Below are 18,606 nucleotides of genomic sequence, written 5' to 3' on the forward strand. Positions count from 1 at the left end.
CTTGCGGGGGGTTTGAGGATTCGAAAACTTGAGCAAATGAACTTGGCATTCATGGCAAAGCTTGGCTAGAGGCTTCTACAGGAAGAAAATGCTCTTTGGATTCAGGTATTCAAACCTAAGTATGCCATCTATAGTCCAGATTGCTATGTTTGGCGTCCCAAAGTGAATATGTCTAATGCGTGGAGGGGAATTCTTCGAGCTGTGCCCATCCTGCTAAAGGGAATAAAAAAGTATGTGAGGAATGGTAGAATAACATCTTTTTGGCTTGATAGCTGGCGTGATGTCACTTCGTTTAGAGAACTAGCGATTTGTGATATTCCCTCATCTGAGATTAAGAAAACTGTTGCAAGCTATTGGGTTCCTCAAATAGTCTAGGACTGGGATCAACTTACCAATTTATTACCAGAGCAACAACTAGATAATCTTGCAGCGACCTTCCTCATTGAAGACTCTGACTTGGAGGATTCCATCCTATGGAGTAAAGAACCCAATGACTGCTTCTCAACCAGTTCAGCTTATGACTTAGCAATGGGAACGACAGAAACCATCGATGCAGCCAAATGGAATAATTTTTGGAAATTGAAGGTTCCAAACCGTATTCGAACATTTCTTTGGCGTGTTTGTCATGATAAGTTGATGACCAACCAGAGTGTGAATAATGTTATTATTGTTATCTTTTATATTGTTGTTATTTATCTTGTTATTATAGTTTGGCTTAGTCTTCTGTATAGGACCTACTAGTTAGGAGATATTATAGCTATCTATTTCATATAGCTCTGTAATCCTTATCGATTGAAACTGAATGAAACACTTATTCCTCATCTGGTATCAAGAGCCAACGGTCCTAATCCTTTTTTTTCTCTCCCTCTCCGATCGACTATGTCGACTAATTCTTCCGAGAGAACGGTGACTGCCGCCACCGTATCTACTCCGGCCACCACCCCAAACACGCTTGCCTCAGCCCATCATTTTGTATCCATCAAGCTCAATTCTCGCAATTTCCTGTTCTGGAGAACGCAACTCGTTCCCTTTCTCAAAGGACAAGGGTTGCTCGGCTTTGTGGATGGCGAAAATCCATGTCCACCATCCACGATCGCCATTCCACCAACCTCCGGCGACTCCGGCACTGCAACGACGACCACGCCCGCCACCACTGGTCCCAATCCCGTGTTCCACGCGTGGGTGCAACAGGACCAATCCATCATGTCGCTTCTCATCTCCTCACTGTCTGATGAGGTTATGTATCTGGCAGTAGGGAGGAGCACTTCGCGTGAGGTGTGGGAGGCCATAACTGGTGCGTTGGGGTCATCTTCCCGGGTGCGTTGCTTGAATCTGTTGGGCCAGTTCCAATCCTTGCGGCAAGGGAACAGCTCTCCGGCGGAATACCTCGGCAAAGCTCAGCTCATCGTGGAAGCTCTCGCCCTCGCCGGTCGCCCTCTCTCTCTGGACGAACAAAATATGTACGTCTTCAAGGGGTTGAGGCCAGAATTTAGGGTGATGGCGTTGTCTCTCACCGTCACCGGAACTCCGGTATCCATCTCCCAGCTTTCGGATTATCTCCAAGCTCAGGAGTTTATTTACTCCGACGATTACCCGGCCACAGAAGGCGGCACTACAGGTTCTCCGGCAGCCTTCTTCGCAGGTCGTGGACGTCACCAGTCCAGCGACCATGGTGGCAGCAGCAATCGCGGTGGGCAGAACCGCGGCAGGCAGGGTCGTGGACGTGGCGGTGGAGGGCGTGGCCGTGGCGGAGCTCCCCGGTGCCAAATATGCCGCTCGCACGGACATACTGCGGTGTATTGTTACAAGCGATACACGACTCCGCCGCCGGCTCCACAAGCCAATCTTGTCGTCGCCGGCGATGATGCTACCGTACCGACAGTCGGGTCATGGTTCCCGGACACTGGAGCCACCGCCCATGCGACACCGGATTCCACGATGGTTTTGCAATCTGAAGAGTACACAGGCAGCGATGTTCTAAGAGTCGGGAACGGCGCAGGTTTGACGGTCTCCCGAGTGGGCCATGCATCTATTCCTACTCAGTTTAAATCTCTGTCTATGTCTAATATTTTAGTTGTACCCAAACTGTCAGTTCCTTTATTATCTGTACACCGCTTTGCAACTGAAAATAATGTTTACTTCGAATTTCACAAAATTGTTTTTTTGTGAAGGATTCCGTCATCAAGGCGACACTTCTTAAGGGTCCTGTTGCGGGCGGTCTGTACAAGCTGCCGATGTCACAGTCACATTTTGCGTTCATAAGCTCCCGGGCCACTCCTGGGGTGTGGCATCGCAGGTTGGGTCATCCACATAGCCAAGTCCAGAATCGTGTCCTTCAAGTTTGTCCGGTTACCACAAATAAATCTGAGGCGTCGGGGTCGTGTGCAGCTTGCCATCTTGGAAAATCGTCACGTTTTCCATTAGATAGGGTAGCTTTATCTAGTCAAAATGCGTTAGATTTGCTGTACACTGACATTTGGGGCCCCGCCCCCGTTATTTCTTCTTTAGGTTTCCGTTACTTTTTGTTATTCGTTGACGATCATTCCCGATTTTGCTGGTTTTATCCTTTAAAGCAAAAATCGGATATTTATAAAATTTTCGATTCCTTCCGTGTTATGGTAGAACGCCAGTTTTCGCGTTCTATCAAAGCTATTCAATCAGACTTAGGGGGTGAGTACCAAAAGTTACACAAAACCTTCCATTCCCTTGGCATAATACATAGGCAGTCGTGTGCGTACACACATGAACAAAACGGTAGGGTGGAACGCCGAAATCGACATATTGTTGAGACTGGGTTATCACTCCTTGCCGAAGCATCCGTCCCTTTACAATACTGGGACTATGCCTTTGAAACGGCTGCGTGTCTTATCAACTATCTCCCCTCATCAGCCATAAATTTTGAAACACCCTACAGTCGGTTACACAAAGTGTCTCCTCCATACACGTTTCTAAGAGTCTTCGGGTGCCGATGCTATCCCTATCTCAGGCCATATAATCGGCACAAGATAGAGTATCGCTCTGCACCCTGTGTCTTCCTAGGCTATCCTCCGTCTTTTAGGGGGTATAGGTGCATGGATCTCACAACGGGGAAGGTCTATATCTGTCGTCATGTCCGATTTGACGAATCTTGTTTTCCTTTTTTCAGAAATACAGGATCAGACACAAGCGGTTCCTACCCAAGCACCATGGGCCGCCGGGCCTATTATACCACATGGTCTGACAACTGATTCCCCGAGTGTTATACCTTTGTCATCAAATCCCACTCCTTTGGCACAGGACCCACCGCCTATGGCACTTGAAGCGCCGGCTGCGGTCCCGGCCAGACGGAAGCGTACTCGTGTGCAACACACCACTGACAAGGGCCATGTCATGAGACTACGTCACATGACTCGAGGAACTGACGAGCCCTTTCATGTTTTAAATGTTACTACTGATCCCACATGTTACTCACAGGCAGTTGGTCATCCACAATGGCGGGATGCCATGGACCAAGAATTTAATGCCTTAATTCATAACAGCACTTGGAAACTCATCCCGGCTACACCGGATATGAACGTCATTGGGTGCAAATGGGTCTTCCGTACCAAACGCACCGCTGACGGATCGATCGAGCGCTACAAAGCTCGACTAGTCGCCAAAGGGTTTAATCAAGTAGCTGGAGAGGATTTCTTCGACACTTTCAGTCCCGTAGTCAAACCGACAACGGTTCGCTTGTTATTTTCTTTAGCCGTATCAAGGGGGTGGGCTCTGCGTCAGTTGGACGTGCATAACGCCTTCCTAAACGGGAATTTAGAGGAAACTGTTTACATGAAACAGCCTCCCGGGTATGAAGACCCAACCCACCCTGACTATGTTTGCCACTTGCAGCGCTCCCTGTATGGCCTGAAACAGGCACCCCGAGCTTGGTTCAAAAGGCTGCATGACTACTTGATTTCAGCTGGCTTTTCTCCCTCGAAGACTGATGTTTCATTGTTTCACTACAAATCCGGGGCCTCCCGGGTATTTCTATTAGTCTACGTGGATGATATAATCATGATGGGTGACGATGCTCCGTTAATAGATGCTTTGCTTCAGGGTCTATCTACTACTTTCAAGATCCGGGATCTTGGTACACCAGGATTCTTTCTGGGCATCGAAACATTAAAACAGGATGACGGTCTTATGCTCTCTCAACGCCGCTACATGAATGATCTCCTGAGTCGAGCAGCAATGTCAGATTGCAAACCGCTTACAACTCCAGCGGCTGTTACACAAGCCGTTTCACCCTCAGATCAACCGTACGAGAATCCCACACAATACAGGCACTTAGTCGGGGCTTTACAGTATCTCACGATCACACGACCAGATCTTTCCTATGCTGTGAATCGTCTTTGTCAGTTCATGCATGCGCCCACAACAGATCATTGGGTTCTATTGAAGCGGGTTTTACGCTATATCAAAGGCACCTTGAACTATGGGTTACGGTTGTCTCCGTCCACATCCTCCGACATCCATGCTTTCTCTGACTCTGATTGGGCCGGTTGTCCGGTGGACAGAAAGAGCACTAGCGGGTATGCGGTGTTCTTAGGCACTAATCTTGTTTCGTGGCTATCCAGGAAACAGTGCACGGTAGCCCGCTCTTCGACTGAAGCCGAGTACAAAGCCCTAGCTGATGTCTCTGCCGAGGTCACATGGATTGTCTCACTACTCCGAGAACTTGGGTTGCACTCCGGGAATCCTGCCACTCTTTGGTGTGACAACTTAGGTGCTACTTATCTTTGTGCGAACCCGGTTTTTCATGCCCGGACGAAGCATGTGGAGATTGATTTTCATTTTGTCAGGGACAAGGTTGCAGCAGGTGATTTTATCGTTAATTTCGTGTCTACGAAGGATCAGCTTGCAGATATCTTCACCAAACCACTACCGGGGCCGCGGTTCGCGACTCTTCGTGACAAGCTCAGTGTGGCTACACACCACCCTTGTGCTTGAGGGGGTGTGTGAATAATGTTATTATTGTTATCTTTTATATTGTTGTTATTTATCTTGTTATTATAGTTTGGCTTAGTCTTCTGTATAGGCCCTACTAGTTAGGAGATATTATAGCTATCTATTTCATATAGCTCTGTAATCCTTATCGATTGAAACTGAATGAAACACTTATTCCTCATCCAGAGTAGGGTCAAACGAGGTATTGCTAGTTGTGACTATTGTGGAATCTGCTCTGGAGCCGTAGAGGACATAGAGCATGTTCTTTGTGGCTGCCCGGAAGCTAGCAGCCTCTGGAATGCAGTCTTTCTGCCCTTTGACAAAAGGTTCAAGAGCTTTCCATTCTCCTTATGGTTAAAAAAAGGTCTAGCAAAGAGCAGAGAGAAGATAGAACTCCATCCAACGACAACACTCTCTTTGCCATAACATCTTGGTGGATCTAGAGGTGGAGAAATGAAGCCATTTTTAACAACTCTACCAAACCATTGGAATTCAAAATAACCTGGGTTAACTCACAAGCCAATGAGACTATCAAGGCGTTCGCAACAGATAGGGGTAAGCTTCATCCTACTTCTTCATCTCGCTGGGAAGGTTTGAGCTGGAAGAGACCTCAAGAAGGCTTTGTTAAAATCAACATTGATGGTTCTGTTGAGCCTAATACTTCGAAGGCCGGCTATGGAGGAGTTATCTGTGATTGTTTCGGTAGTTGGAAACATGGGTTCATGCACAATTTAGGTTACTATTCGCCTCAAGTTGCAAAAGCTTGGGCCCTCTTGAAGGGCATTCAGTTTGTTGCTCATTGGGGATGGAGGAAAGTGATCTTTGAAACGGATGCTAACGAAGTCGCAAGGTTTATGAATAGCACTTACCCTTCCACTTCTGTGGTGCATAATATACTTCTATCTTGTAGAAGAGAATTGCGTTGTTTCAAGGTTTGGCAGATCACATCAGTCAACAGAGAACATAATTTTGTAGCAGATTCTTTAGTAAAGCTATCTAGGTATCTCCCCAAAGGAATGCATATTCTGAATGATCCCCCGGTAGAAGTGTTAGGCCTGTTACAGGATTATATGCATGGTATCCTGTAACACCCCGTGTTACGACCCCTAAGATCAATTAAATCATTTAATCAATTACCCAAAAGAAAGAATTAAATCACAATAATTAATTAGGAAGGTCCACCATAGTCCATGGGCCCTTATCCCTAAAACCCAATCCTTAGTCCCAAAAGAAATAGAACTAGCAAGCCCATAATATTAGTTCCTAACTAGGACACCTAAATATATAAATAGGGGACTTAAGGGGCACCTAGAACCCCCCCCCCCCCCCCCACCACCACAAGAATAACGCCCACCACCCCAAAGAGCTCCAAGAATCCCCCTAGAAAAAATCAAGAAAGCAAGAAAGCTTAAAGAAAGACCCTTCATAGCCAAGGAATTAATTAAGGCTAAGAGGTAACCCATGTCTCAACAAAACCTATTTTCATAGCTATGATTTCCCCCGTAGGATTTCCCCATATTATTGTGTATTGATGATTTGCGATATTATTATTGATGATTGATGGGATAATTCCATGGGTGATCTTGATATTGGGAGATTCTTGATAATTATGATGTTCTTGATGATTATGTGGAGTTCTTGATGTTTATATGTCATTCTTGATAATTGTATATGCTTATGTGTTATTTGCACCGAATCTTGTAATTGGAGGACGAATCGTATTCTTGTGGGTATAAAAGTGATTAGAACCCTAGGTTGTATCGTATGATATCATTCTTGGTGTATCGGGTGGGAAATTGCATGTTTGGGGTGTCGATTATGTTAGAAAAGCATGATAGGTTATGTGCCGTACGTTTCTCGTATTTGATCCGTTAATTGACTACGTGTTGATCGTTAATTGCGTTGTAAAGTGTCTAAGCATGGTTTCGGGTTCCACAATGGTTCCCGGGGCGTTTTTGTGATGAAAAGAGTCAGTGGGGGGTAGGTGGGGGTAGGGGACCCGCCACCTACCCGTGGCCAAGTCGGGCAGTCCCGGCAGCGGGCAGCCGGCGGGCGGGCAGCTGCCCGCCGGGCACCTGCTGCCCGAAACAGTGCACGCCGGCGGGCAGCCGGCGGGTGGACCCCCACCCACCGGCTACCCGCTGGAAAATACCCCAACCCGGGGTCTCGGCTTCCCCGTTTGATGTTTCCCCGAACCCCGTGGTGTCCCAACGGACTCCGTCTATCGTGCCTATGTCTAGTTTGATATTTCAGGTACCGTTCGTAGGTTGTATGAGTCTTATATATTGCATGCTAGTTGAATTGGTATCCCGCTGACCTAGGTGAAAGGAGTATGAACCCCTTAGGACTATTCTTAGCATGTGAAGGATCACGCATAGGTTTTGTTATACGTTTCCTCCCCTTCCCAATGTGTTAATGTGGGTTGCATGTGCTTGCTACGTGTTATGTGTGCGTGTCACCCCGAATTGGTTGAGATCAATCGGGCTATACGGGCAGTCGGGTGGGCTGAGAACCATACCGGCTGTTAACCAGGCTAGTAGAGACCGGTCAGGTATATAAATATTATATAGGACTAAGTTCCACTATACGGGCAGTCGGATGGGCTGAGAACCATACCGGCTGTTAACCAGGCTGGTAAAGACCGGTCAGGTATATAAATATTATATAGGACAAAGGTCCACTATATGGGCAGTTGAATGGGTTGAGAACCATCCAACTGTTAACGAGGCTGGTAGAGACCGGTCAGGTATATAAATATTATATAGAACTGTGGTTCATTAGTCGGTTGCGATCGGCTCCTCCGTAATGTGAGACGAGGCAGGGTGCTGCGGGGCCGTGTCAGAGCTATATGCGCTGACCCTCATGTATGGGCATGCGATTGGTCCTGTGGCGCCAACAAAGTGTGCTATGTGATGAGATATGGATGAGTGTGTTTATGATTATATTGGGGGATGTGACTATGGGATCTATGCTGGGGATTGTTTACATTGGGTTATGATTTTTAATTGTGCTCAGCTTTATCTGTCTTGCCTGTGGAGGATTGTATACGTCTGTTATAACTGTTGCTTGTGTCTAGCCTTATCTGTCGAGTCATTCCCGGTTTTAAAAGCTAGAGTCTCGTATATCTTCATGCTTCAAAATGGTTTTTGTATATCTATATATATCTCTATATGTAATGTATTTCAACACGTTGGAGTGGGTTACCAGCATCTCTCGCTGAACAGATATATTTGGCTTTCAGGCACAGAAGAGTAAGTCACTGGAGCGCGCTAGAACTTGGAACATAGAAGTAGTTAGTTTCCCCTTCGGCCTGCGTGCCATGTTCACACATTTACATTATTGAGGCATTAGTTAGTTAGCCTGTGCACCTGAGTTCTCTAACTCAGGTGTGGCATAGCACTCCGTACTCTTGTATTCTGTTTTTGGGATTTAATAAGATTTTACCTTTGTTTCATAAGTTTTAAATATCCTGAAAATCTGGGGTGTTACATATCCCCCATTGGAGGAATGTCCATGATGTTCTATGACCATGCATATTTTGTACTGTTTTGGGTTACCCCTCCAAGAAATATTAAAAAAAAATAATAAAAAAAAAAATGAGTAAGATGGTAGAGAACTAGTTAATTTGTGAAGTAGGTTGAAGACTTAAATCTCATCACCAACACCGCATCAGCAAATTACTTAGCGTTATACTAAGGTTAGGCCTGATTTAAAAATAATTTTCAACTTTTATATTTACAATTGACACATTTACACTTACAGTTTATGTACTTGTGATTATCATATAGTTTATGTATTAGCAATTATCAAGTCAGATTCCGTATTTATAGTTGACACATTTTATACATGCAATTGATAATTTATGTACCTTTAGCTATCATTATCAAGTTATTTATTTAAATGTAAAAAACTGTTGACGGTAAGTACAGAATGTGTTAACTGAAGGTACATAATTTGTGTATAAAAATTCACAATGCAATATGAACTCTGTTCCATGTTTAAACAATTGAAGAAATGATGAACGACGCAAGAGCGAGGTATCCAAGTCAAATTTGTGCAAGGAATAGAGTATAATACAAGCGAGCACATCAAACAATCCTGGTCCCGGAGGTTGGAACCTCTGGGAATATAAATTTCACATAAAGGGTAGGGTAGGGTAGGGTGGGTATCCAAAAATAAAAATTTGGAACCCAAGCATTTTCAAAATCCTATACTGTTCTTCATCGTCATTCTTCTATGGTCTAACATACTACTGAACAAGAAACGTACAAAAATACAATTACAGCAAAACCAATGTGGAAACTGGAAAATGTATGTTCTGTTGTCAATTTTCAGCTTGGTCAGATAAAGTGAAATTTATCAACACCTGGGTAACTATGGACTGGAAAATCGTCTTCAATTCCGTCATCTTTGAAGAGCAGTTACCCATCGAGACATGCCCCGTAAAATATCATATTCGACCCCGGAGGAGGAACGCAAGCCTTTCAAAATCCAAGTAGTTGACCTCTCTCCAATAGAAAGAGGGTAAAAAATGAAAGAATCACTGGGGTTAGCAACTAGATGTTCACACAAATTACAGGAACAAAAAACACAACCTTCATTTCAGGGATCACGTCCCAGGCGACAATTTTGAATCTTTTGTTTTATTAAGGCGGCACATGCAGTCTGGACAAGGGAAGGAGTATATAGAATCATTGGGCCTTTTCAGCTCAATCCCTTTCGAATCACTATGCGCTCGCATATTTAGCATTTGGCGCTTGAAGCTCTTCCACCTGGAAACAAAATCCACCATATTCAAGCAAAACAGACTGAAAAACTGGTGATTTCAGGGGAAAATAATAAAATGAAACCCAATTCAAAGCATCATTTTTTTTTATGATCTTCTCAATCATATGTTTGCTTAAGTGCAGTCTATTATACCATCAGCAGTATCAATAAAAAGTAAATTATGTTGCAAGAATGCATACCCAATATTTGGATTATCAAATAATAGTGCAAGTTTCCTCTTGTCCGGCCGGATTGTCCTAGAGTGCCCACCATACAAGTATCTTCTGTGTCCTAGTAGAAAATGTGGGAAATTCCCTCCTTGGGTGGTCACAAATACTTCACTGTGAAGACAAACAGTGTAGTCTATAGCAGCCATCCTTGACGAATAATTCTGGATGCAATAAACTGAGTTACCTTAAGTCCAACATATAACGAGGGTCTACAAGAAGGCATTCATAGGGGAACTGAACAAATTTACACCTGAAATGGAGCCAATTCTTCTGGCGATGCAAGCATCTCTTTTGTTTGTAAAAGAGGAAACATTTCCAATAGTGGTTTCATGTATCTCTCAGAGTCGTATATCTTTCCTGATGCCAAATAGATGGATGTAGTCTTGTCAAAACCCATCCCTCTTAACATCAAACCAACCTGATAAATGAGAGATTAAAGAATGAAACAGCAAAGCATGTGTCAAGGCACTAAGGTAACAAAGCAAATTTTCAAGAGAGCTAGTGAAGTACTGACCCTAATTCATAATTAAATAAGATTCAACTGAGTAGGCTGCAGCCAGCTATTTCAAGAATAGCATCATAGCATATTCTAAAGTAGAACAAGACATTATTTTATGGATCAAGGATTTACCAAATAACATTACTACACTCCATGGCCATAGGAACCTCATCCATACTGCCATCAACAGTTCTTTAAGCAGAGTTCTTAGGTCTAGTGAAATAGGATTGAAGCATGGAACGTGAAAACAACCTACTAATCAACTATATCCATCTAAAATTTCAATCTGAAGTATCCTTGAGGTATATAAGAAACCTCATTAACAAACAAATTCACACGTAGATAACAGTAATTGTAAAAACACTTGGAGATGAGGCTTGTAGCATACAACAATTTTTCTTGTAGTAAGACAACATTATAAGGTAATAATCAAAAGAAAACTATATACTACAATATTTATAACATCAAAGATATGAAGTCTTTGTACTCAAATTCTTCTACATACTTTTGGTATTAACAAATTGGTGTGAATCCAACCAAACCCCCAATCATCCCAAGGTGGTCTTTACTTCAAATAATAATAATAATAATAATAATAATAATAATAATAATAATAATTATTATTATTATTATTATTATTATTATTATTATTATTATTATTATTATTATTACTACTATTATTAAAATAAGGTCTCTACCACCATTGAAAAGGCAATCAGAAAATTGTATGATATCTTTTTGACCAAACTTCCAAAGTCGTTGGATTAAGAAAGATGGGTACCAGGAATGAAATTGTTCTTGTAGAATATTAATTAATACGCTATAGATATTACCTCTAAAGGTGTCAAGGGACACTTCCCATTTAACCTAATAGCTCCAGGACGGATAACTCGACCACGTTTCGTAAACTTCCCCTTCCATCCTCTCTCCCTTGCAGCATCCATATCTTTTTTCTCTCTATCTCCACCATCATATATACAACAGGAGAAAGCAACCATATCCTGTCAAAGAGAATAAAAAAGAAACAACCAAGATAATAAAAATTTAAACCAGTGAAGCAATAGATGTACCAATCTCAGCTCCAACAAGACTAACCTCTTCAAAGCGAAGATGAACAGAAATATACTTGCCACTGTTATTTGCACTCCTTTCTTTCATTCGCGCAACAAGTGCTTCACCTAAACTTAAAATGGGATTTGAAAAGCGGAGGGCTTCATAATTAGCCAAGCACCTAAGCCTCTGAACTGCAGGAGGAGCATCAAATGACAAGCGGTTTGCAAAAGGGGAAATCCTGATGATCCTGTGTTGAAAATATTATGAAAATTATTGGTGAATGGTAATTATTAAGTGGAAATAAATTGATTAATAGCTCCAAGAACAGTAACTTCATAAATAAATAGTCCATTAATTCAACTATCTTTTACACCATACAGATATTACATGTTAGCATTGCTGCTTAAATAACAGTATAACTCCATGTGATTACATGAAATGGTTTTGTCCCACATGTTTCACATAAAGCCTGCTTCCATAACAGCTTAAAAACATCAAAGTCCTCATTTACATAATTTGGATTCTCAGTAAATGTATCCATCCACATGGAATATTAATTACACTTTTCTAAATATTCATATAAAATCAATTCAGTTCCTTAAGATAAAATAAGTTATCAGTTTAATCCCTATGGGGCATGTTGTCCTGCATTTTTGCATGTGGCAAGCTTTATGTGGATGATATGGTGAGCTTAGTATTAAGTAATATACTCAAATTTAATCCTTGCAGTCATTGGATTTCATTAGACCCAAAATAGGCTTACAGTCATGTATATTCATTAGGCCCAAGATACACCTCCATATCCTGCATTTTTGCATGTGGCAAGCTTTATGTGGATGATATGGTGAGCTTAATATTAAGTAACATACTCAAATTTAATCCTTGCAGTCATAGGATTTCATTGGACCCAAAAAAGGCTTACAATCATGGATATTCATTAGACCCAAGATACACCTCCAGTCCATATAGGCATAGCACCGTTGAAACAAAGAAAGGAGGAATGAAGATAGACAGAACAAAATGTCCAGAAACTCACTTCTCTTCAAGCAGCTTCGGCAAAACTGTGTCTCTGTAGTAACTAATAGAAGACCATGCCTTTATCCTGAAGTTGTATACATTGCTCATGTTGTAGTCAAACCTTCCCATAATGTAGTCAGGAAGTGTATTCACCACCCGTACATCATGTTCCAGGGTTTGAACAAAAAACTCTTCATCATAAATATCTCCAAATTTGCTGTATGAATAAGCCAGCACAAAACATATTGTTCTTTGAGACGGAGATTGTAAAATCAGCGCAATATCAAAATGAAAATTACCTTGAGCAAACCCTTAATGGGCTATAGTTGTTAAATAACATTCAAGGAAAAACCATTTGATTCTAGTACATGTGACCAATATTGAGAAAGGTATGACTGCTTCCTTTCTCATGGCAACTTTAGTTCCAACTACCAAGTAAAATATTTCAACTAACATATCAATTTAATGGCACTTTATACAAGTACTTGCTGATATGCATCTTCGGAACTACTACATAAATTCATAAAAACCAACATGAGCACATAAAAGAGGAAAATAGACTTGATAACTTACCTTGGATCCCTCCAAATGCTATGAAAATGGAAGTGTGGAATCACAAGGGTTGCATTCAGATAACCAGCCACAGCAACAGCATTGCATATCTGGAACAGAAATCCAATTATAGTAAAATAAGTATCTAAGACTTGTTAAATGGAATTTCAGTTTTGGGTTTTGGTAATATATATATATATATATATATATATATATATATATATATATATATATATATATATGGATTGAAATACATACTGATGTTCTTTGCTGATTCAAACCACCATTGGCCTCGATATAAATGAACCCATTTGATTCAGGTAAACCTAGTAACATGTAATGCAATCTTAGTGCACGACTTACCAAAATACAGGAATTTAAATGTATTGTATCATGAATGCATTATAAGACCTAGCATATCATAGATTGATAAAAAAAATTGTGGTTATTTAGTATACTACAAGCAGGTATTGTTAAGGAAGTTGGTAGGATGAATGGAAAAAGCTTAAATATTGATTTTTCATTTTATAAGAACAGAAGTTAAAGATTCATAAAATCACAGACATGGATTTCACTTTTAACTACATACATTATAAGAAGTTCATGAGGTCAATAGGGGTTAGATAGCATCTACATAACCTGGTTCTTTCGTTCTAAGTCAATCAAACAACTAAACAATAGGTGCAGCCATAAATGGATGTTCAAATCCTGGGAACATAGGGATCCAAAGTTCAAAAATTTGAAAACAATGCAAGCTACAAATGCAATAACATAATGAATAAAAATGGCAACTAAAGCAGTTTTATGCAAATGAGCTTCATCAATATGATGCCACAGCAGAAAATATGGTTTTAGGATACAGCTTCACATAAACAAATGACAGCCAACAAGGAAGATGATTCTTCAAGAAATTTTGCCAACTTATATTGTGGTCAACTGTTTATGTTTTGAACAAAAAACAAAGTGGGTTTGAATGCAATGTTGCTTTGATAGAATGCATGTGCAACCACCAGTTCGTAAAGTGCATAGGAAACTGAAGGCAATGAGAATCAAGCACAAGTACATATGAAGAATCTAGGTTCTAGACTATCCATTGAAAACCACTCACAGTGTTGTAAAAATCAGCCTAGGCCGACTAGGCGCTAGGCACCCTTAGGCCAAGGCGATTTCAACCCTAGGTGGCTTTTAGTCGGCTGGCCGACTAGGCACCCAACTCGGCCGAGTCGGCATAGTGTTTTTGTTTTTTTTTTTAATTCTACCAAAATAGTGAATCCCTAAAACCCAAAAATAATAATAATAATAAATAAAAATAAGGAAGCCAAAACGTCTAGCCGCCAAGTAGTCTTCTCCACAACGCTTAGTGTTGCCCTCTCCACAGCATCAGAGCCTTAGTTGCCGTCGCCAATCGTCTAGCTGTCAAGTCATCACAGTCGCTGTCGCCACACTCCTCAACCTCCTCGTCCGCTTGCCGTCGCAGTCGCTGCGCTGAGTTGTTGAGTCGCCTGGTCATAGTCGTCAGCCTAGCCAGCCGCTCATCGTCGCAGTTGCTACGCTGAGTTGCTGAGTCACTCGGTCATCTTTGCTAACCTCGCCTACTCCTCTTCCATATTACTCTAGCCAAGCACTCAACTAACAATCTAACATATGTTGTTGACTAATTTGGGGAATTATATCAATCTAACCACACAGCCCCACTACGTTTTTTATATATATAATTACTCGGCCACCTAGGCACCCAACTAGCGCCTAAATAATTATTCTGCAACATTGGCCTCTCAATATATCTGTCTGAACAACAATTAACTCCAAATCTGCATCTTTTTTTTTTTTGTAAAAAAAAAAAAAAAAAAAAAAACCTGCTTTTTAAGCAAGGAAACTATTGCAGAAAATTAGACATTGTATTTATTATCAGTTGTGCACTGCATTCCAACTCCATCTTATGGGGGCACACACACTACAAATCTCATAAGAAACGAGAAGGAGCCTGCACAAGTTGGATAGTTACTGAGCAGTATCTTGTAGACACTAAGAATTGGGATTAGTCAGAATGAGAGAAGGATCTAATCAATTAAACATTACAACTAGGCATTGCTCTAACAAATTATACATTTCCCACCAGATGATTCAGCTTCAATATCAATCACAAGCACACTGTTTTATGATAACATATAAACTATTCCAATTTTTCTAGAGATAATCAAAACAGCTGCTAAAGGAATCCGCGCTGGGCTATAAGTAACAAAAGAAATATGGGATTCCTATCTTTTAAAATCCTGTGTGCCTGAATTAGCCAGGAAGAAAGCTATGTAAATTTGATAATAATTGACAGGCGAAGAAGAAAGACTTTGGCATATTGTTCTTCTAAAAACATAAAGCATGACTTGTAAAACTGTGCTAGAGTTCACACTTGTCTAAATGCAATAACAGGGATTACTAACACAACCTAACAGCAACTTAAACAAGAAAAAAAAAATTAAAAATTAAAAATTAAAATGGTATACATAAGACAGAATGACTGACAAAAAGGTTGAAAAGTGAATAAAAATATTAAAATCAAGCTTTTAGAAAAGAAGACTCAGATACAGCCACATTACATTAATAAAACACAAAATTCACTCATGAGTTATGTTATATATCTTGTACCTCCAGATGACTTGTTTGCGCATGGTCTCCATTCATCACCTTTATAAGAGTGTTTCCATATCGTTGATATCTACAGAAAATTATGAAAAGTAAAACTCATGTGCCTCTTATCAACATCTGGTTACATGCATCATCAGTCAGATCATATAGCCAGTTAATTCAAGCAACTTGTGTGAAACACACTAAATTGTCAACTTGATAGCCAATGAACCTCAAAGTAATGCTAGAGAAGCATTTCCAGAATAATTAAATCAAGAAACTTGATAAAGATTATTCACATACATGGACCCTAGCACACAAACAAAGATAAAGAGATAGGAACCTCAGTAATCTCAGGTAACTTCATTAGGCAACTACAATCATTTGATCAATTCTCCACATTGTATCACACTACCATGTCCTTATCAAACTTTGCTTTTTTATTTTAAAAAATAAAATTGTCTTTATATTTTAAAATTTACAGTTTAGCTGGAGCCAAAAACAATACAGATACAGAGCCCCAAATGCAGCATGTGGCAAAAACCCATACAAATTCGGTGTTAAACCCAATAATCTATACAATTTTGAGTTTACGAAAGTCATGCCACAAAAGGATGTACCATATTACCATGTCTTCATCACTTTAGCATTTATTGAAGAAAATTGTTAGACCAAATCTTAATTTTAGGATTCCAAGTACACTGCAAAAAAGAACTGCATTGTGTTACCTTCTCTCCCAGCACCATCTAAGAATTGGGTGAGCACAGCTAGTACAAGCTATGTTCACAGGGAATTGCAGATCTAGACACAAATCTCTCTAATTCAACCAATGCTAACAGCTAAATTCCAATTCAAATTATGGCTTAGCTCGACATTAAAATCTAAATTAGAGTGAGGAAAGTGAAAGATTGAATTGATTTATAAGTTAAGACTAAAATTCTAAAAGCATAACCACAATTAGTAGAACAGTACGAGAAAGTGTCAAATCAATGCAGGCATTGTCATCCAAGTCGCTTTCGAGCGCCCCAGTTAAAGAATGAATAGAAAAGCGAAAATCAGGAGAAGCAGAGATCGAATTGGGAGAAAAACTAACCGCATCGGCGGATGAATTGTCGGAATCCATCTCGGGTTGAAGTTTGAGGTATAGTTGAGGGCTGCGGTAGATGGAGCCAGGAGTGGCTCGGTGCTTGATGATAGGCACAGCATCGAACGACACCGTCCCCATGTAGAAGAGCATGCCGGAGATGTAAAGCAAGGGCGCGAAAAGAAAGATGCCCTGGCGGCGGAGGAGGACGGAGAGGAGGATCCAGGCGAAGCGTTGCGCGAGGGTTCTTGGGGCGGGTTGACCCGGAGTGAAGCGACCGCCGGGTTTTCCGCCGCGGCGGACCCGAGGCGACCGAGAGCGCGGCGACGACGGCGTTGAGGGGCTGCTGTGTCCGCTGCTCGGTAGCCTATTCTTCGCGTGCATGTCTCCTATACTTCACATCATTCTTAGTACATATATACAACAATCTTGAAAACCCAATACGACGAAAAATTCCAAAAATCCAAAATCTTCTTCCCCTCTCTCTCTCCCCTCTCAAATGAGTGAGTCGAATATAAACGCATAAGTGTATATGTATTATGTACGTCTATGTAGAGAGAGAGAGAGAGAGAGAGAGAGAGAGAGAGAGAGAGGGTTGAGTGCGGGGTCAGGGATAGTATAATGTTGGAAAGAGAATTACAAAAGTGACAAGGCAGGCAGAGACAGACAGGGAGGGATAGGCTGGAGGTCGTATAATATAAGGTGCGCCACTGCTTACCCAGTTCGGACTATATTCTTCAATATATACACCAAATGCATATCTTTTTTATGATTAACGGTGTTAATAAGCGTAACTCATAGGGCACTAACTTTTAAATTATGATTCTCAACTTTTTCATAAATTAAGAGAATATTCATATTAGGTAGTTAAAGAGGAAATGGAATTCTATAATATTAAGGAAAGATTTTCTTCTTAAAATATACTAAATTTATTCACGTAGTTATATTTTTAGGTTAAGTTCAAAGTCTCTTATAAATATAATAAATTGGTGTTTCTTACACTTTTATCTATAAAAAAAAAATTCTCTCTCAACACTTCCTTCATATATAATGTTTTGATTTTTGAATATTTTTATTGAATACTAAAATTTTTTGTATATGATTAATTAAACTATCGATTGTTTTTTTTTTTTTTTGTTTGATGCTTGTATATAATAAGAATATATTTTTAAAAAATTAAAAATCATGAAATGTTTAAATGAATCAAACATCTTAAATAATTTTCTAGGTAATTTAATTCGTATGCGATGGGATATGGACTAGGGCCCGAAAGACTGAGGTTGGCAAGCAGCGCAACAAAGAGGACGAATGAGGCAATTGGGTGGAGTATAGTAAAAGGCAAACAACCAAGTTGGCTAAAGGCAAAAATAAAGTGACATAAGCGGCCAAAGAGACAGAAAATGGCGTGACTGAAGGAGTCGGGTCATCTACAACAGGACTCAGTTGGGTATAGGTGGCACTCTGGATTTTGCCAGATGAGAGGGTAAGCTAGTCTACTAGAGGAAGTTGAGTGATCAAGTCAGTCAAACGGTTGGAGCAAGTGGCATGGTTAGTAAAACCAGACGGATAAAATAACAGAGCGGGTGAGCTAATTGGTCGTCTTCAAGGTTGCTAATTGGTTAAGAAAAGAAGTCGTAACAAGGGAAGTTGATTAATTTAGAAAGACAGTCGGTAACACGTGAGTCAGACAGGGGAGAACCAGCCTATCAACGATCGGATGACTGAGTTAATCGGTCATCAAGGAGTCGAGAAGGGCCGACTGTGTAAAGGAGGGAGCCACACGAAGAGGGCGGTGAGAAGAGTAATCCAAGCACTCG

At 40.9% G+C, this 18,606-nt stretch overlaps 1 protein-coding gene across 2 annotated transcripts; it reads right to left on the reverse strand.

Annotated features, from left to right (window-relative positions):
* Positions 1-9,005: 9,005 nt before the first annotated feature.
* LOC109163358 (uncharacterized protein At1g04910-like) lies at positions 9,006-17,458 on the reverse strand. 2 transcript variants are annotated; one of them, XM_019312118.1, is made up of 10 exons: positions 16,799-17,453; positions 15,727-15,796; positions 13,342-13,409; positions 13,105-13,193; positions 12,551-12,748; positions 11,557-11,761; positions 11,295-11,462; positions 10,213-10,380; positions 9,933-10,123; positions 9,006-9,737 (listed from the first exon to the last, which is right to left on the reverse strand). In XM_019312118.1, exons 1-10 carry the CDS (start codon positions 17,171-17,173, stop codon positions 9,575-9,577), a joined length of 1,695 nt encoding a protein of 564 aa, XP_019167663.1. In that variant the 5' UTR covers positions 17,174-17,453; the 3' UTR covers positions 9,006-9,574. The 2 variants fall into 2 exon arrangements, with proteins under 2 accessions (XP_019167663.1, XP_019167664.1); XM_019312119.1 differs by lacking the exon at positions 9,006-9,737 and having other exon boundaries at positions 9,993-10,137; positions 16,799-17,458.
* Positions 17,459-18,606: the final 1,148 nt, after the last annotated feature.

This window comes from Ipomoea nil, unplaced genomic scaffold (assembly GCF_001879475.1).
Source record: "Ipomoea nil cultivar Tokyo-kokei standard unplaced genomic scaffold, Asagao_1.1 scaffold3017, whole genome shotgun sequence".
Classification (NCBI taxonomy): Eukaryota; Viridiplantae; Streptophyta; class Magnoliopsida; order Solanales; family Convolvulaceae; genus Ipomoea; species Ipomoea nil.

Bases quoted from the DNA above. Each gene is read 5' to 3' on its own strand.
- LOC109163358 (XM_019312118.1), bottom strand. From the start codon at position 17,173: ATGCACGCGAAGAATAGGCTACCGAGCAGCGGACACAGCAGCCCCTCA. The intron at 15,797-16,798 runs GTTAGTTTTTCT...AATTTTCTGTAG, and splicing joins ACAATTCATCCGCCGATGCG to ATATCAACGATATGGAAACA. The intron at 12,749-13,104 runs GTAAGTTATCAA...TTATTCATACAG, and splicing joins AGCATTTGGAGGGATCCAAG to CAAATTTGGAGATATTTATG.